Below are 19,688 nucleotides of genomic sequence, written 5' to 3' on the forward strand. Positions count from 1 at the left end.
AGAAAATAAAAAAGTACATTTTTCCTTGTACATTTTCTATTCCTTCCTCTTAAAAAATACTGTTTTTTTTCCTAATGAATTTGCCACACAGTTTCTTGTAAGTTTTCATTTATACCATGTAAATTTTATATTCGACCCCGCCCCCTCGTGACCCCGCCCACTGTGCTGTTCCCTTTGGTCCTGTGCCCATCACCGTGGTCCTGGTACTCCGCTGGTTCTGTGTTTTCTTTGTTTTCGATGCGCATGCCCTGTCTGCGCAGTCTGTGCGCAGCGCTGATCCCCTGTACTATGCGCGCGCTCACGCATGCGCAGCGCTCCTCCGTAATCCGGCGCTGAGAGGGAAGGACCCTGGGTTTAGCAGCGGCTCCCCCGAGCAGCAGTTTTAGCAGAACTCCCGCCTTCCTGGATCCTCTGCCGTCCGGCTGCGAGTCGCGGGCAGAGTTTGGACCATGGCCGATAAAGAGGGTACGTTTAACGGCCGCTGCTCGGCGCCGAAAAACTGCTTTGGCCTGTTTTCCGAGCGCGCCGCTTTGTGCGCGCAGACTCTGTCAGGGTCTCATGTTAGCATCACATGCTAATATCAGAGCTGTCAGCGCGAGCTTTCCCGGGTTTAAAACCTCCGTTTTTAAACACAAGCGCGTTTGAACGCCCAATCTTCGAGTTCGGTATGACGTCAGAGCTCCAAACTGACCCGGTTTGACGTTAATGAGCTGTTGCCTCACCACGAACAGCAGCTCTTCTGTTAGTCAGCCCGCACACAACTGGAGTCTGTTTGCTGCACGTGAGGCTGGTCAGGACTCCTTGAGCAAGGCACTTTGGCTGAACCCCAAACTGCTCCAGTCCAGGTCCACTCTGGTTCCCTGGTAACGTTTCATACATGAAAGTGCTGTGAAGGCTGCATCACGTGATTATTAATCAGATCATCAATCAATCAGATTTTATTGTCAGCACCTTTCACTCCGGTCAGAGCCGACAATAAATCAGAGTAAAGTAATTATGCAGGAATAAGCGATTTATAATAACTTGTAAAGAACATAAAAGCAACACTTTCAAGATTTAAATAGTCTGAGCAGATTAAGACTACATTTAGAAACTAATTCACTAAAAACTAATGTGTTAATAAACGAGGCAGATGCATAATAAAAATCTAGTAATATAGTATAAAAATAAGAGTAAAATATACAGTAATTTGACTACTGTAATGAGTAAATAATAATAAAATAACTGAGGTAAAAAATGAAAACTGCTTAATAAATCAAAATTTAAAATACAGTAAAAGTAAACAGTAACACAGGCTGACTGAAGCCCAAAGATGTTCAAGCTCAAAGATTTCACGTATCAAAGCCTCCAAAGGTGTTAGACATGCAGGTCGGAGCTTCATACCTCTCCTCCTGGTCCCAATGACGAGTCGGGCAGCAGAGTTTCGGTCAGCTGGTGTAAAGCCTCATTACTTTGAGCCGACAGCGGTCACTGAAAGCATCAGTTCCTCAGAGTGTGTCCCGATCCTGCCGGCTCTTCTCCCAGAACACGAAACTCCTCACCACATCTCTAAAGCTGGGACGCCGTTCAGAGGAAGCTCATTTCTGTTGTTTGCATCCTCGTTGGTGTTGTTTCAGTCGCTGCCTGCAGCTCGTGGTCACAGGTGACGGTAGAAACCTTTGCAGGTCTCTCCTCCTCACAGCAGGCTGATCCATCACTGGGCAGTAACACTCGGGAGCGATGCAGCATTTTCCCGCAGAAAAGGGGGAAAACTCCATAACATCAGCAGCATGGCATCATGACATAGACACAGACTTTATTTCATCCCACACTGGGGAAATTCACTTTTCACATCAGCAAAAGGGACACGAAGAAAAGGTGAATTAAAGAAGTGTTAGAAAAATAAATAAGACCAATACTACACAATGTACAGATGGTTATTGCATACAGTAAAATACATATAAGAAAAATCTTGCTGTACATAAAGCACAGTGGGAGTGATGATAATACTAATGTGAGATTTAACAGAAATTCTGAACAGCTGATTTGTGTAAACATACGGTGTTTGATGTGTCGGACAATCTGATTGGACCAAAACATTCTCATCTTTTCTATACATACAGTTATTTCTTTTTAAAGAGTTTCTCTTATTAATGTCTTTTTAAAGCAGTTGTAAAAATATGGTCAAAGATTTGCAGTACAGGAGCAGATGTCTGCATCTCACGTACAGTCAGGATGAGACGTGTGTACCTGTGTCTCACCTTTTGGTCTCTCTGAAGTGTACGACGATGCGGTGGAGGAGCGGGTCATCAACGAGGAGTACAAGATCTGGAAGAAGAACACGCCCTTCCTGTACGACCTGGTGATGACGCACGCGCTGGAGTGGCCCAGCCTGACAGTGCAGTGGCTCCCAGATGTCAGCAGGTAAAAGAAGGCTGCTCAGGTGTGTGCGAAGCTGCTGCTTTATTGGCTGGTTATGGTGATGGTTCAACTCTGCGCTCTCCACAGGCCGGAGGGGAAGGACTACGCCGTCCACAGGCTGGTTTTAGGGACGCACACATCAGACGAGCAGAACCACCTCGTTATCGCGAGTGTCCAGGTTCCAAACGACGATGCCCAGTTTGACGCGTCGCACTACGACAGTGAGAAAGGAGGTAAGCGAGGGCGTGTTTATGTGCTGGTTACAGTTACTTCCTGTTTGAAAGGGAGGGGGAGGGTTTTAGCTGATCTGTGCGCTCAGACTGTGTTGTTGTGTCCCCCAGCAGGTACGTTGATGCTGTGTTCAGGTGTGCTGAAGGCGCGCCACTCCCACAGGTAGCATTAGTGTGTTAGTGTGCCCCTGAGCAGCTTTCAGGTACAGTAAGTCAGGACATGGCGGCTGGCCACCGTCGCCTGTTCCTCTCCATCTGAGCGTTGTTGATCTTTCAGAGTTCGGCGGCTTCGGTTCCGTTAGCGGGAAGATCGAGATCGAGATAAAGATCAACCACGAAGGCGAAGTGAACCGAGCGCGCTACATGCCCCAGAACCCCTGCATCATTGCCACCAAGACTCCCACCTCCGACGTGCTGGTCTTCGACTACACTAAACACCCGTCTAAGCCAGGTGAGGTCGCCACCCGGCTGCTTGCTACATGCTAAAATCAAACGCCCTCATGCACCATGACGAGGCATGTATGTGTGCGTTTCAGATCCCAGCGGGGAGTGTAATCCCGACCTAAGACTGAAAGGTCACCAGAAAGAAGGATATGGCCTTTCCTGGAATCCAAACCTAAGCGGCAACCTGCTCAGCGCCTCCGACGACCACGTACGTGACATCATCATTTAGCTTCAGTACACGAACTGAAGAAGGGTCCCTGTGAGAGTCAAGTTTAAGGGTTTGGAGGTCACACAGGCCGGCGGCAGGACATTACCAGGATGCTCAATGTCAGATTTCAAACTAAAATGCCTTTAAAAATGTTTTTTAAAAGTCCAGCTTTTCAAAATAACAGCTTCCAGTTTCTTATTGGATGCTGTCAAGACTTGTGGAACTTTCAGAATAAAGGCCCTTTTAATGTTAAAAAGTTGATAAGATGATCAAAAATATTTCTGTTTTTTATCAATTTTCCAAGGAAAAAAGTTCCAGAGCAAAAGTAGCAGGTGCTTCTTCCAGTGATCCAAACATTTCGTCCCGGTCACACGGTGACGTACAGAAGTCGTTTCGTTATTGCTGCTCAGTCCCGTTAACGAGTGGATTTTTCCCCTGATGGTCACAGCTGACACTAAACTCTACATGTAGTCATTCAGAGGAATAAGAACTTGATTGTCTTTGCTTTTATCTCCTGGAGACGAACGCAGTTACAGAATAAATATTTCATGTTTGTTTGCTCATAAAACTTCCCCACGCCCCCCCTCCTCTTCCTCTCAGACCATCTGCCTGTGGGACATCGGGGGCGGTCCAAAAGAAGGGAAGATCTTGGACGCAAAGACCATCTTCACGGGCCACACGGCGGTCGTGGAGGACGTCTCCTGGCATCTCCTCCACGAGTCACTTTTCGGCTCCGTCGCCGACGACCAGAAGCTGATGATGTAAGTGATCGTTGAAGGTGGTGGTTGTTTGTAACTGTGCGATCAAACCTGCTGGTTCTGACCCGCCTCCATCCATCCTCAGATGGGACACACGCTCTAACAACACATCCAAAGCGAGTCACTCAGTGGACGCTCACACCGCCGAGGTCAACTGTCTGAGCTTCAATCCCTACAGCGAGTTCATCCTGGCCACCGGCTCTGCCGATAAGGTAGAGGACACACCCACCTGCTCCTGTCATTGTACGAATAGAGTTCTTTCTATTACTCATATATGTTAAGGTGTGTGTGCTTTTCTTCCTGTCAGACTGTTGCATTATGGGATCTGAGGAACCTCAAACTGAAGCTTCACTCCTTTGAGTCACACAAAGATGAAATTTTCCAGGTAAGAGCTGAAAGTGTTTGTGAGGCTTCGTCTGCGACTCACACGTGATCGGAAAAATGATGGCAAGGCCTTCCTGTCCTTTTTATTAGGTACAATGGTCTCCTCACAACGAGACGATCCTGGCGTCCAGTGGCACCGACCGGCGTCTCAATGTCTGGGATCTCAGGTAATGCCTCGCTGTCAGGCGGAGCTTCAGATTAGGGCGGGGCTTGAGACAATGACACTAATGTAGTTTTATTAAAAATACTGATATCGACTTGTCTTGTTTTAGCAAAATTGGGGAGGAACAGTCTGCAGAGGACGCTGAAGACGGCCCGCCGGAGCTCCTGGTAGGTGATGATGTCAGCATCACGTCTTTAAGTGACACTCAAATGTCTTTATTCTGATCACATGATCATGGCTGACCTAAAAACCAAGCATGTTTTAGTTCATTATGACCTTTCGATGACACAAGTGCTCTTACTCAGATACTGTGACATAAGCAGAGAGTGTTCGGGTGTTTCAGGTGTGCTCAGCAGGTGCATCATTTTCCTGTCAGACCAAAGCCCCGCCTCTCTAACCTGTCATTGCTGATCTCCATCAGTTCATCCACGGCGGCCACACGGCAAAGATCTCAGACTTCTCCTGGAACCCCAACGAGCCGTGGATCATCTGCTCAGTGTCCGAGGACAACATCATGCAAGTGTGGCAGATGGTGAGCGCGCGCACACACACACACACACACACACACACACACACACACACAGTATGTGACAGTAACAGATCAGATGAAGTGGTGGGTGGTGCATCAGGTTTTTCCTGCTTAGTCGGCCACACGGTGAAAGCAGCAGCTCGGAGTTCTTTCGCAAAATTGGGGAGGAACAGTCTGCAGAGGACACTGAAGATGGCTCGCCGGAGCTCCTGGTAGGTGATGATGTCAGCATCAAGTCTTTAAGTGAAACTCAGATGTCTCGGAGTTCTGTCATGGAAATGTCATTTCCACTTGTGAAAGCCGACTTCAGGAAAACAGAATATCGTTTCACTCGCGCCAAAGACCGAAACATCTGGAAGCTCGTTTGGATATGTTTCAGAAGCAGGAAACGGTGTCACGAGCACGCCAACGGTTGTAATTGTTTTGATTTCAAGAACATCAGAACATCGACCGTCTGATCCTCCAAACAAAGATTTATTTATTTAAACGTACTCGAGGTGCAGTGATGGTTTCCGAGGTTTTGGAGGGAGGCTGAGCGTGATGCAGGATCCGTGCTGAACACTAACAGAGACACTGAGAATGTTGTCCTACTGGAGCCGTCTTGGTTGTAGCGTTCAAGGCCTCAAACGTCTCATCAGCTCCGTGGTCAAAGCTGTAGCTACTGTGCATTCTGGGCTGAGCTGTGCAGCGTCACAAAGCTTTGCCTCAGTCGCAGCTCATGGGTCCTCCAACAGGAATGGCTAACAACACAGCAGTGGACCGCTCTGAGGTGGCCGTACGAGCCCTGATCCTAATTCAGATTTTATTTGTCACATACACAGTACAACAGATCAGATACACGAATAAAACTAAAATTACAAATCAAGTATAAAATTAAAGTTAAAAATCCAAATTAAAAATGTGCAAATCAGCTGATTGACAGTGAACAGTCAAAAACAGTTTCTGAGGTACATGATTTTGTTAATAAGTGCATGTACAGTGATATGAGAGATGCAGAGTCCAGTCCTACACCTGGTTCATTGCCCGAGTAGCCTGGGGGAAGAAGCTCCTCCTCTTTCTTTCTGTGTTGGCCTTAATGGAGCGGAAGCACTTCTCTGACCTCAACAGTGAGACGAGTCCATTATCAGGGTGGGAGGGGTCTTTCAGCATCTTCCTGGGCTTTGGTGCTGCACCACTTGGTGTAAATAGACCCTGTGCATGAGAAAATGCAAACTTCCTGTTTTAAGACCGGATGTAGAGTTTTACATTTCCGGTAGCTTTATTTTGCGGTCAATCGCTACTGTGAAGATGGACTCCAAAATCATGTCCAAAACGCGAAAACGGAAAGATCGCGTTAAGTTACAAAGAGCAGAAGGTGGGAACACTCACCATTGCTGTGTCATAAAAAAATCAAATGATCAAGTTTGACGTTTGACGCGTGTAGATCGATTGGTTGTTAACATCATTCAACACAAGCAGAACTGCATTACAAAATCAGAAGACAAATCGTTCACATTCAGCAGCACATCTCTGTATAGTGACAGTTCTTATGATTTAAACAGGCAAATGTTCAGTATTCAAACTACAGGTGAATAACAGTGAAAGCCAGCCATGTTTCCCCCGTTATGTCGATATCAACTAGTCAAGTACACACCTACACAGCATGTCAACAAACCGTGAAAAAAAGCCACAGTTTTACAGCCTTAAAACATCTATAATCATTGTAAAAAATAAAGTTGGCTACTTCACGGATTTCACCTATCGCCAGCTACTTTTAGAACATAACCCCTGCGATAAACGAGGGACGGCTGTATACAAATACTGAGAAATATAGAATTTGAATCCTTTCTCTCTTTTGCTTTGAGGCGCGGGGGGAAAAATATCGACAAGGCGATGAACATCATCTACAGATATATTCGGTAAATGCCCAAGACATCTTGAGAAATGTAAATCGCCGCTTGATTTATCCATTTGGTTGACTTGTTTTGGAAAACTCGACCGTAAACAAGGAGCGAATATCACACTGGAAACGAAGCGCCTTACAGGAGTTTCCCCACCGGAAGTAGCACATGCTAATTCTATAGACTGCAGGTCAGGGAGCTCTGAGCGAATGATGCGTTCGGCAGAGCGCACCACTCTTTGACGAGCTCATCTGTCCTGCTTGGTGCTGTTCCCGTACCAGGTGCAGATATTACCCGTCAGGATGCTCTGGATGGTGCATGAGCAGCACAAATCCCACCTTTACCTGTGGAAACAGCTGAAACATCCAGCCTGGAGAAACAACCCTTCAAACCCGAGAGCGCTCGGGCAGTTTGCACATGGAACAGAACAGCTGTGGACAGTTGGAGAAACCGCTGGATTGCAGCGAGAGCCTCAAAATGTTAATATGCATGTAAATATGAATTATGAAGGTAGGAGGAGGTCCATCATTGTGTCCAGGCCAGTTTCAGTAGTTTTTTTTTTTTACTGTTTTTCAGTCGTGGTTCAACAATGTCAGAGTAGGATGTTTTTAACATTGGGGGCGGAGATGACCTGCTCTCGTTTTCGTCTGACGTTCATCAGATCCGTGCCGATCTCTCACGCCGCCCGTGTTGAGGTAAGAACTGCAGCCGCTGCTTCTAATGGTTCTTTCGTGTTTCTTGCAGGCGGAGAATATCTACAATGACGAGGAGCCCGACAACACACCTGCATCAGAGCTGGAGGCTCAGGGATCGTAACCCCGCACAGGCTCCACCCCCCCCACCTCTGACCCCCACCCTGATTCATCTCAGTGCGAAACGAACAGCACGGAGCGTTGGAGGTGTCTCACACTCCGGCGCCGTCTTGCTTTGCTTCACCACTGCCCGGTACCCAAAAGCACTGACGCACCTGGAAAAGATTAGAACTGAAGTACCGCTCGGGTGGGCGGAGCTCCGATGGATTGGCTCTTTGTGCACGCTGTCGCTGTGAATTCATTTTAAAAGGGCTGACGGAAGGAAACGCGGCGTTACAGCATAGCTCGCTCTGTTCCTCCACCTGCAGCTCCTGTTAGATGTTCCCGAGTTGACGACGCGTCCTCCAAACAAACATTCCCGCTGCGTTCGCCTCCCGCTCCTTCGGTACTTCCTCACCTCTGCATTCGGCTAAATTCCTACACCCGAGGGAAACAGACGTTTGTTTGTTCTGTTACATGATGTGAAACTTTAGTTTTTGGTTCCTGCACCTCTGATCGCAATAAAAGCTTTTGTAACTTTTCCAAAAATGCGTCTCAGCAATTCTTTAAGATTCTTCGTGGAAGAGTCTTCAGCTTTTTAACTCTCCTAAAGTAAATCCTAGTTGTATTTCCCTTAATCCGGCCTCTATCCAAACCATCAGCTCCTGTATCATTTGTGCCGTTATGAAAATGTGAGGAACAAACACAGACACACAGAGGAATCAAAGAACAGAAACCAGCAGCGCTGCAAATTCTACAAAACGTTTATTGAAAAGCGAGACAGACTGTAGGAACACGGTAACGAGGGGTCAAACAAGAAGCTCTCCAAAGCTGTGACACCTCTTTGTTCACAGTCTCACCTGCAGAGGTAGATTCTGACATTACCTGAGAGTCAGAAAGAGGAAACGTGCTGCAACCTTTGTCCCCACCATCACCATCATGTCGAACACAATCCGATACCTGACTGGTCCAAACACTGATCATGTGACTTTATCTGGTCCCTTCATTATGCGTGTGTGTGGGGATAAGTTTAATAAAAACAGAACCGGTGAATCTGACGAGTCCAAACACTCCTTCAAACTTTCAGCTTTGCTGTTCTCGCAGCTGTTTCAATAAAGTTTAACGTTCTCGATAAAAGGTAGTGCTGAGGTTTTCTGGTGGGCGGAGACACACCATCACCTGACAGGAAAAAGATGAAAACGGATCAAACTTCCTCAGTCATTCGGGCGCTGCTGTGTGGTTTGAATTACAGATGTGCAGCACGAGAACGGCGCTGAAAGCAGCTGGAGCGTTTTTTAAACGACAGCACATCAAAAAGCCGAGAGCCTCATCTGACGCTGGAGACACTGTCGACACATCAGCGGGACCATCGAGGGTGACCCCGAGTTAAAGTGGACTTATCCTGCTTCTGCTCACTTCCTGTCGTGTATTTCCTGTTCCTGTGTCGTGTCCTTAATGTTAAAGCTCAGCTGCTCTAAACACAGTTCTTCAGTTTTTTCTACTCTTGAATCCGGATGATGTCACAGAGAGGTGGTGCCCTGTTTTTCAAGAAGCAGCCAATCAGAATGCTGTCTTAAAGTGTGAGGGGCTAAACCAGCCTGTTTCAGCAGCAGTGAGGCCAGGTATGATATACAGAAGGAGTATTTTGAATCATGCAAAGCTGGTCTGGTAGAGTCCAAGAATAGAAACAGAATAGATCCACTTTAACGACCTGGTCAAAGAAAACTGATAAACGATGAAAAGGTGAAGAGAGATGAACGTTTGAGACAATTTCTTGCTTTTGATGACTTAATCCCCACAGAATGACCCGGAGACGGATTTGACCCCTGCTGAGATTTTCCTGAACAAGACACAGACCCAGGTGTTCCTAATAATATGCATCACTGACAAAAAAAACATTTTTTTTTTTTTATTCAGATTCATTAAAAAAAAGAAAAATCACATTCAGCTTTTCTTCCAGTATAAAGATCACAGAGCCCATCATCATTTCCAAACATAATTTACATGAAATCACTTTTCAGAGTACGAAGGCCTTCGACTCTTCCTCACACGTGCACGCTCCTCAACACAAAACACATGCATGATCCCTAGAAATGTGTTGAACGGGTTCAAAGGAGAGGAAATGACACTGGTTGACCACAGGGGGGCAGCAAACGATGCCCAAAACTCATGGTTTGAATTTGGTTTTTTTTTAAATTGACAGAGGCTGTCGTCATGCCGACTCAGCGCCTATCAGCAGGTTCAAAAACGATCCCGCTGCGTCCCGATGGCAGCCGCGTGACATTAACAGCGTGAGGTTAAACTACAGTCACTTCCTGTTATCGCCAGTTTTGTTTATGAAAACCAAAAAACACATTTATGTGTGATCGGACCAAAGCTCTTACATTTCAATAAAGTTCAAATTGAATCATTTTGATTATTTCTCTAAACATTCATATAAACGTGATCAGAGCTGCACCATGGATCAGTTTCTCACCAGCTCACTAATTTTGTGGCCAAATTTTGCTGACTGTCCTCTGAAAGTTTCCTCTAACCTGAACGTGCAGCAGAGCTGGATCATGGTGGAGGAGACATCCACAGACTTATTCATCATTAATAAAATTTAAGACTTACTGAAAGCACAGCTGCAGCAGACAGACTAAATCTGCAGGAAACACTTAGAACCAACTACACTGCGAGGTTCTGCCATTTCCCGCCCCTGTGGTCGGTCAGATGACCTCTGACCCTGGTCCCGTTTTCTCAGACACTCGATAGCGTGTCCGACTCAAATCAAAGTAAACACTCAGACGTGTGAGGAGAGAAATCGAAGGCCCGCCTAGAGGTTCCCTATGAAAATAAAGATCGAGTAGAAATGGGGAGTATGAAGAAGTGCCGATCGTTACCGCGCGCCACGTTTTAGAGAATCTGATACAATCATTTATCACACAAAGAGACACGGCTTCAGCTTCTGTGTAGAAATCTGAGGTCTATGTTAAAAAAAAAGAGCTCTCTCTCCACTGAAGATGGTTTTCTGGCTAGTTGTGGAACTAGGCTGGAGCTGCGTGAAGCCCCTCCCACCGCGCCCCCTCACCTCCACGCAGGCTGCGAGGTGAGCTCAGTCCTGCGGCGCGCTCGCCGTCTCTGCAGGCTTGCTGTCACCAGGAGACGCCGTCGGGTCCATTTCAGGTGGTCTGGGAGCTTCCTGAACGTCCGCCGTCTCCGGCCCGTCACCCTGCGCTGAATCCTCCGAATCCTCCCCCTCCTCTGCCGAAGGCTCTCGCGCTTTGGCCTGAGGAGGCGTGGCGCTCCCTTTGTCTCCCTGCTCCTGGAGGAGGCTGAGTCGGTTGTTCAGGTCGTTCCTCTCCTTCTGCAGGGCTCTGCACAGCCTCTCCAGCAGCTCCAGCTTCCCCTGCAGAGCCTTGAAGTGACCGTCACGCAGCGTTTTCTGCAAAACAACAACATTCAGTCAGGTCCAGTTTCACGTAGGAGAAAGAATCAGATGGATGAAGCTCCTGTGACATCACCTCGTTGAGTCTCGACACTGGCATTCTGACCACCATCATGCTGGTTTTCAGAGGCCACAGATCAGAGCCTGGTCAGGATCAGAGGTGTTCAACTAAAATTTAAGGATGTCCAATTACAGAAAACTTCCCTAAACAAAAGAGCCATTATAATTCACTATGAGTAGCCTAACAGTTAGCAGAGTGTGTGTGTGATCAACAACTGGCTCTCCAGTAAAAGAAAGAAGGCCACGCCCCTAATACAACAAACTTTAATCCAGGCGTGTTATAGGAACATCCTCCACCGTACAGGTGTAATAAAGGAGGAAATGATCCACAGAGACCAAACAGTGTATCAGGCTGTAAACATGTTTATTTATGCTGGAAAGTTCTAACATGGGAGTCTATGGGGACTGACTCACTGCTGCCTCTGCTGGACGTCAGAGGAAGTGCAGCTTTTGGCACTTCAGCATAGCTGCTTCTTTCAGCCTCCGAGTTCAGATGAGTGCACTTGAGCGTTGGACCTTTATGTTTTAAAGGCTGTGACGGTGCTGAACACTTTATTTGCGAGACACTAATCAGTCTGGCTCTCCTACGTCTGCTCCTGCGTTTCAAGCTGAAACCGACGCAGCATTTCTGAAGTGTGTGTCTGAAACATCTGAGGCCAAAAACGTGCCTCTGTCTTCATTTTACATCAACATCGGTCACTTTAAACGTTTCGAGAAAAACAAAACAGAGCCCATGAAGAAGAATCACCTCCTCTGCCATCTGCAGCAGCGCCTGGTTGTTACTCTCCCATTTGGTCCTCCACTGGGTCGTTTCCTTCTCCAGCTTCTTGATCTTCTTGGTCATCTGCAGGCACACAGAGAGAGTTTAGAAACACAGACAGATGAGCAGGTAACCGCATGCTGACATGCAGGTGACTCACCTTCTCCATCTCTTGTCTAAAGGTGGTGAAGACCTCGTTGCTTTTAGCCAGAGTGCTCTGGAACTCCTCAAACTTGTCCATGTACAGAGAGAGCTGAGAGACGACAGCAGTGAGTGATGGAGACGATCCAGCTGACCTGTGTGTGTGTGTGTGTGTGTGTGTGTGTGTGTGTGTGTGTGTGTGTGTGTGTGTGTGTGTGTGTGTGTGTGTACCTGCTGCTTCAGCTGGGTCTCCTGCTCCTTCATCAGCTCACACTTGCGTCTGGACTCGGTGGCGTCCTTCAGCAGCTGCAGCGGCACAGACACAGTCTCTCAGACACTTGAGCTCATTTACAGCTGCGATAAAAACCAGAACAAACTGAGATCCTCACAAAGTCTCTCTCGCGCTGCTGCTTCTCCTCCACTTCCTTCATCATCTCGGTGATTCTCTGCAGCTTGGCGTCCATCAGCTGCTGCTGCAGCTCCTTGTGCTTGAACACTTTGTCGATGTGCTGCAGAGAAACAACAGAAATCACGTTTCCTGCAGGACCCAAGTGACTGTAAAGATTATTACAAAAGCAACATTTTTCTTGCTGCTCTTGAGTCCCAGCCAAGCTTTTCAGGTCCTGGTTATGTTTCTCATCAGTGTGCAGGACGCTGTCACAGCGAGTGATCTGAATGTGCCGAGGCGATGAAATCCTCAGTTTTATCTCACTGCGACATGACTAGAAGAGTCGATTTAAGACTGTAATAGTCTTTAAGGCCTTTAAATGTGTATCTAAGACGTCTTAAAGAACCTTCGTGGAGGCGACATATTTTCCATCTTTGGGAGATGAAGCGACTGCCTTGTTTTTAAGTTTAAAACATCTTCCACAATCAATTTATTTGACCACGTGTGTTGTGGCCACAATCTGGAGCTGGAGATGAGGGTCCTGGTTCTGTTCTGGAGGGTTACTCCAACCGGAACCTGCAGCAGGTTCATGAGCAGAACCAGGATCACCTGCTGCAGAAGTTGTCAGTGTGTCCACTCTGAGAAGCGGCTGTGACATCACAGGTGCCACAACCAGGCCGAGTCTGTGTTGTGACACCCAGAATGCGTTTCTGCCTTTTTAATGGCAGCATTAATCCTCTTCATAACAACCAGCGCTGACTTCATGAGCAGAAACAGACTGTTCTGATTGGACGGCGGGCGGGACCTAAACTCACCTCCTCTCGGAGCTCGTACTGCTCGATGAGCTTCTTGAGCTTCTCGGCCAGCTCCATGTTCTCCTGCCTCAGCTTGGTGTTGTGGGCGCTGTGCTGCTCCATCTGCACCTCGATGTCGCTCAGGGTCATCTGGAAGTGCAGCATGGCCTCCTTGCGCTGCTCGTCATACTCCCTGGACCGCTGGGCGTTCTCCTCCTGTGGGGTTAAAGGGAGGAGTGACACCTGCACAAACGTAAAATGGTCCTCATCGGGTGTTTGTGGCGGCTGAACTACCTTCAGGGTCTTGTTGTGTCTCTGCAGCTCCCGGCAGAGACTCTCCAGCTTGCTTCGGGCCAGGATGGCCTTGCTGTGCTCCCCCTGCAGGTGCACCTTCTCCTTCACGATCTGAGACTGCTTCTTCTGCAGGGCCTTCAGCTGCTTCTGCATGCAGCGGCTCTCCTCCAGCTGAAAGACAGCAACAACAGAACAAACTGGGTCATTTTTATGTTTATGGAAACAAACGGGAAGCTGACGGCAGCGTGGTGTGTGTGGAGGCTTAGAGCAAACATGTAGCACCAAGAAGCCTGATCTGAAAGGGGACATCTCTAAGCCGTTCAAGTATCACTCAGAAACATCTCAACAGTCGTATCTGAGTCACAGTCAAACCAGGCTTCATGCCAGAATCTGATAACCTCCTTGTACTTTCTTCTTCTTTATGTCCAAATCTGTGAGAGCTTCCTGAGGTCTAAGTAGGGCTGTTCGATATAACGATATATATCAGATGACGATATAAAAACGTCTATTGTTTCATTTTACGCTATCGTTTGTTTCGTGGCGTCGCAAAATAAACTGTTTACGGCAATATTTTTTCATCGTTTTGATGGTCACTGTAGTGGCTATATGAATTTCCTAAAGTTCTCTCTTTCTCTTATATTTAATATAACCACACTACAGACGGACAAGCGCCTGTTTTTATGCGTTGTGGTTAGCAACAACGACGGTAACACCATCGCGTGTCCGCTTGTTTATGTTCCACATAAACCTTTCACAATAAAGCTCAAGATCCTGTTGAGACTTTTCAAAATAAACTGAATCACGTGAAGAGCAGATTATTTACGGATGAGAAGTAAAAAAGAGCCGCCAGGTGCTAAAAAATAAACCTTAGACTAAAACGTTAGAACAGGCTTTTCCCCGCAGCACGCCGTGTAATAAATACTCACAAAGAAAACGGCGGCCATTACAACTTATGTCTAAAAATGTATCGTTTCATGCATCAGTTAAAACACTCGACTCCAGCTACATGACGCGCAGCTGGAAACACTTCACGCAAGACGAGCTGCCTGAGATTCACATAATTTACAGAAAATGTTACATTTTTGTGATTTATATCGTTATCGGGACGATAGAATTCTTATATCGGGATATGAGATTTTGGTCATATCGCACAGCCCTAGGTCTAAGGTCACCTTTGTGTGAGATGGTGACGTGAAATCTGGAGCGCGAAACATCTTCAGACTTTTTCCAGATGCCCAGCTTGTTGGATTCATTTACTTCTGTGGCTCCGAAAACACAAACTGAAGCTTTGTGATTATTTTCAAACGTTACTGTTGTTCACACTGAGCTTCTGCTGATTATTACTCTGTGGGTGTCCACTGATCCACCCACAGAGCTCTGCTGAAATCCAACCAAACTACCACGATCGCTGCTGTCAGAGCGGGACATGATCGGCCATGACCACGACTCACGGAGGACCTGAGAGCGTGTTCACCGTGTCGGTAAATCTGAATCAATCTGCTGTTCATGATGTATGTGAAACAGAGCGAACGAGCACGTGTTCCAGCTCACACTGAGAAAACCAGACCAACCACACATGGTGACAGAGTTTCGACATTTTCTGGCCGACGGTGCTTCATGTCACCTGCTCCCAGGTGGTGGGAGTATCTGCTCAGTGTCGGTGTGTCGGATTTGCGGCTCACCAGGTCAGCGTATTTCTTGCACAGAGCGGCCAGCTTCTCCTCAGGAGTGGCGAGAGCGTTCAGCGCCTGCATCAGAAGAACCACCTCCTTCCCTGAAACCACACGGAAGATCAAAACTAAACAAACCGGACCGATGAGGAAGAAACTGACATCAGGTGACACGAGAATACACGTGAAGCTTCACACGCGCCGTGTTGGTTTTATTACGTTTTTATTTTTGTATGTAAATATTTAAATGTGAATCCTGAGGTGAGAAACGCATCCTGGCTGTTCAGTGCTTCTAAAGTTCTGCTCATACCAAAAGCTTTGTCCTCTCTGTTCTTCGCATCTCCGCCGGCATCGAGCTCCGCCTCCACCAGGTCGCTGGGACTGTCCTCTCGGCCTGGAGTCTCCCCCCTCTCCTCATTGGTGCAGGAGAGCCCCAAACCAAACTCAGACACCTCCTCCTGACAAAACACATCCATCTATTAGACAGTTATCCTTTACACAGGTTCTCTCACAGAGATCTCACTCTGTGCAGACTCCGCCCCTCCGTGCTGGACTGCAGCTGGTGGTAGTCTTTGTTCTGGTCTGAACTCGAGGGTCGCTCTAACCAGAATCTGCAGCAGGTGGAGAACAAGGACTACCAGCTGCAGGACAACACGGAGGAGATGAAGTCCGTCTACTTAGTGTAGAATCAGCTGATTATACTGTCACCAAGAACACGTGGGATTATTTATCTGACAGTCCAACTCTGAGGGAAACACAGAAACCTCCCACAGGTCACTAAACAGACATGAACAAGCAGCAGCACAAACGACGAGCCGTCTACGCTCACCTGAGACGGGCTGTCCAGGTCGGGCGGGGAATCGTTGCCTCCTACAATTCGTCTCGTCACCACATCGAGCTCGCAAACTCCCGAAGTCTCCATCAGCGTCGCTCACGAGCTGAAGGTCAGAGCAAACACAATGAAAGTCAAAGCACGGAGAAATAAAACCAATTATCTGACCCTCAAATCTGCAGTTGGATTTACTGAAGAGGTCAGAGTGGTGGGTGGATACAGTGGAGTTTTACATGTTTTCATGTCTCTAATTCTGGCCAAGTCTGACATTTATTTCCATTCAGGTCTGCGTCAAACTAGGAAATATGGTTTCATCTTATTCACAATATCAAACAGGTGAGAAAGATTTAGCACTGACGAAGAATAAACACTAAATCCACGTCGACATCACTCCAAATAATGTGAAAAACTCTGGGCGGTGAGTGTCGCCTTCCTGCTGACAACGACTGACAGTGACCTCAAACCCCTCAGTTCACCTGCCTCAGGTGTACAGCAGCAGGTTGTGATTTACTCTCAGACAGGGTTGATCCTCTCTGACTGTGTGATTAAACCCACTGCTGTTGTTCCACACAGGTAAATGCACATCACTTACCACACACTCACACACTCTGTTTAAGCATTAACTGGTGTTCCAGGTGTTCATGGACCTCTGTTGGTGCTCTGTCTTAAATCCTTCTCCTCATTTAAAGTGTTGTTATAACAGAGATCAGCCACAGCTGCTGTCAGTGTCAACAATACAACTTTTACAATACGTCTTTATCGTGGACTAACTGCGTGAAATAAGCTCAGACTTTCAGCTCGGCTGCAGCCTGATGGCTTGAACGGGATGAAGAGGACGAGGAGCTCGTGCTTCTCCACAAAGACACCAGACTGTGTTCACAGTGAAACACGTGTGTCCAGCAGCAGCAGGCTGACCCTCTGCGCACGATGATAACAGTCTGACTTCAGTGCACACACACGCTGAATAAAAGTTACACTCAGGCCGACAAACAGACCACTTCATTAGCATCTTTCCACTAAACGTAGCAGCTGATAGTTTAGACGCCCCGAAAACGTTCGGTGGAATACTTTAAGAAGCTTAAAAATATCTAAAATGGACTTTATAACGTGTTTCAGCGGCGCAGCGGCACAAACTCACGGAAGTTTACCCCGGGCTAGCAGGCTAGCCTAACCAGCTAACAGCTTTACAGCAGAAATGAGCGGTTAGCTTCCAACTGCCCGAGTCACAGAGTGCGAGCTGACCGTGTGAACTTGCAGGTGAACCTGTGTGTGACACCTTCAGCCTCTCTCCTACCATCAGAGCGGACTTTCCTGCGCAAACATGCTGCAGTCGCTCAGCTAGAGCTGAAACACTGGCAGCTACAGCGTTAGCTGTTCTGCTAAAGCCGACGATAAGAAACTTTGAGAGTCCAGCTAAAGAACCACAGAGCATCACCTCACCAGCCTACCTGCGGGGCTTGATGTCCGGTGTGTGGGGATAGCTCCCGTTTCTCTCCGCTCGGCTAACGTGTTTACAGTAAACACTGTAAGCTAACCAACTTCACTAAAGTCTAAAAAACACCACATTAACGAGTTAATTCAAGTATAAAACTACAGCCGGATTAAAGTAGGCACCCTTGGGCATTAAGAACAGCCTAAAAAGATTTATTATCAGCTGCATGTCGGTCCGGATCAGCACGGTAACCGTAACCCGGACCGAATTTAAGGCGAGTCTTGTGTGACGTCCATCGGCGCGGACGGCATCCTGCTCAGGCTAGCTGCTCTGCTATGCTAGCATCTGATTCTGTCTACCTGTGAATAAGTGTATCCCTCACGTGTCAGGTGTCACCTTTTGGATTAAAGAGCGCAAGTGACAAACTAACACCGCGCGGAAATGTAACGCGCCTTTGGAAATTAAAGCCAACATTAGTTTACTTCTGTTAGCACGGCTAACCTGAGCTAGCACCCAGACTGTAGCTAACCCTGCCTGCTAACAGTACTGTACAAACTTTACTTCGCCAAATACCAAATGTTTCCCGGTTCTCGTCAAAGCTTCGCATTCAAGCTAATAACCATACGGCACCTAATAAGTTTGAATCCGCCCGGAGCGTTAACAGTGGGGTAGCCGTCGCTGAAACACCTGGAGCGGTTACCTGTGTGTCTTCACCGGAGATGAAAGTAGGAGTCAAGCTGCCATCAACCGACGAGCGCAACATCCGGTTATGTATTTTTCAAAATAAAATCCCCTGAAGCTTAAAAAAAGAAGTCATTGCCTCTGTGGGCAAACTCGGCATACTTTCGCCCTTTTTCATCAGATCTGATGTCACAGTGGCATACCAGCTCACAGAAACTGAGTAACTGACCGTGGAGTGGCAAAACTTGATTTAGAATCACCTTAGGGTCCTTGTGCTTGTGAGACTGGTCAGCGCACATCTCTCAACTTTTCACATCACAAATTTTGTAATTTTTTAATTATAAATAACATTATTTCCAAATAATCATCATTTGACAGTCTATACCTTTTTTCTGGGGGTATTTTTCTTATGTAGTTGTACAGTTTTTGAATTAGGTGCATAAAAGGCTCTCTAATTTGAATGTGGCGTCCACCGCTCCTATTTCCTGTGTTAATCTGAGCAGCTTGATGAATCTAAAGTCGAAACGAAAAGCAAAAAAGCCCCGAGAGATTTTTGTTTTTCAGGGAGGGAGGAAGATGAAACTTCTTTACAAAGATCCGTACATCCAAATAAAATAACAGACCTCTCTTCTTGTTTATTAAAAAAAAAAAAAAAAAAACAATCTTTATGTTGCAGTTTTTCGCTGATGTTAACTTATTTTTTTCCTGAACATCCTGAATAAATCTTTAATTATAAAAGATATTGGCATTTATAACAACAACAACAATACTATTGCTAACAATAATACTAATAACGATGATGATATAAGAATGTCCCAAATGTGGGAAAAAGTGCATTTTCCCTTCTGTGTTTGTATAATAGTTTTTGGTCTTCCTCCTCTGCCTCTCAGACTGTGACCCTGCCGGTGTGGAGTGAGTGGGAACAAGTGAGCGAGTCCAGAGAGTGACGGAGTCAGTGAATGAGCTCAGGACACCGAGAGTTTGGGTCAGAGAAAAGGAGTTAGTGGCATGAGAACCCTGACTGAGCATGCACAGAGGAAGTTTCACGCGTGTAGCTTGTTTCTGATTGACCTTATCATTGTTTCACTGAGTTGGAGGAGTGGTGGTGGGGGGGCTATTAGTCCCCCCACCCAAAGGTTAAACCAGCTGTTTACGTACGAGGACTCTGAAACAAGTCCATGTGCTCGCCACCAGAGGACGCTAAACCGCGGTCTCTGTTTACTCCTCATAGTTCACACAGTCTCATGACACTTATTTAGGCTGATTAAGTAAAAAATCCTTTAAGTCCAGGGCGGCTTTCATGAGATAAGTTCCTGTTTTTGTGCCCTTCATCTGCGGCTCTGTCAGTGAAACAGACTCAATGAGTGAAAATGTGAAAGGACATGCAGACACCACTAAATCCTGCCCTCTGAATCCTCACCC

General features: G+C 46.9%; 2 protein-coding genes across 4 annotated transcripts; one reads left to right on the forward strand and one right to left on the reverse strand.

The window, feature by feature from the left end:
* Positions 1 to 306: 306 nt before the first annotated feature.
* On the forward strand, positions 307 to 8,336 carry rbb4l (retinoblastoma binding protein 4, like). Its single transcript, XM_031738319.2, has 12 exons — positions 307 to 465; positions 2,259 to 2,403; positions 2,488 to 2,633; positions 2,905 to 3,081; positions 3,167 to 3,282; positions 3,883 to 4,043; positions 4,126 to 4,252; positions 4,348 to 4,425; positions 4,515 to 4,591; positions 4,697 to 4,754; positions 5,009 to 5,119; positions 7,741 to 8,336. Exons 1-12 carry the CDS (start codon positions 450 to 452, stop codon positions 7,810 to 7,812), a joined length of 1,284 nt encoding a protein of 427 aa, XP_031594179.1. The 5' UTR covers positions 307 to 449; the 3' UTR covers positions 7,813 to 8,336.
* A 199-nt stretch (positions 8,337 to 8,535) lies between these two features.
* txlng (taxilin gamma) lies at positions 8,536 to 18,346 on the reverse strand. Of its 3 annotated transcripts, none has more exons than XM_031738317.2 (11): positions 18,286 to 18,346; positions 16,151 to 16,259; positions 15,632 to 15,779; positions 15,334 to 15,425; positions 13,652 to 13,822; positions 13,379 to 13,573; positions 12,565 to 12,684; positions 12,407 to 12,481; positions 12,195 to 12,287; positions 12,023 to 12,118; positions 8,536 to 11,211 (listed from the first exon to the last, which is right to left on the reverse strand). In XM_031738317.2, the coding sequence occupies exons 2-11, from the start codon at positions 16,241 to 16,243 to the stop codon at positions 10,882 to 10,884; spliced, it is 1,413 nt and encodes a 470-aa protein (XP_031594177.1). In that variant the 5' UTR covers positions 16,244 to 16,259; positions 18,286 to 18,346; the 3' UTR covers positions 8,536 to 10,881. The 3 variants fall into 3 exon arrangements, with proteins under 3 accessions (XP_031594177.1, XP_031594178.1, XP_039470063.1); XM_031738318.2 differs by having other exon boundaries at positions 18,216 to 18,301; XM_039614129.1 differs by lacking the exon at positions 18,286 to 18,346 and adding an exon at positions 17,602 to 18,195.
* Positions 18,347 to 19,688: the final 1,342 nt, after the last annotated feature.

Source organism: Oreochromis aureus, linkage group 1, assembly GCF_013358895.1.
Source record: "Oreochromis aureus strain Israel breed Guangdong linkage group 1, ZZ_aureus, whole genome shotgun sequence".
Classification (NCBI taxonomy): domain Eukaryota; kingdom Metazoa; phylum Chordata; class Actinopteri; order Cichliformes; family Cichlidae; genus Oreochromis; species Oreochromis aureus.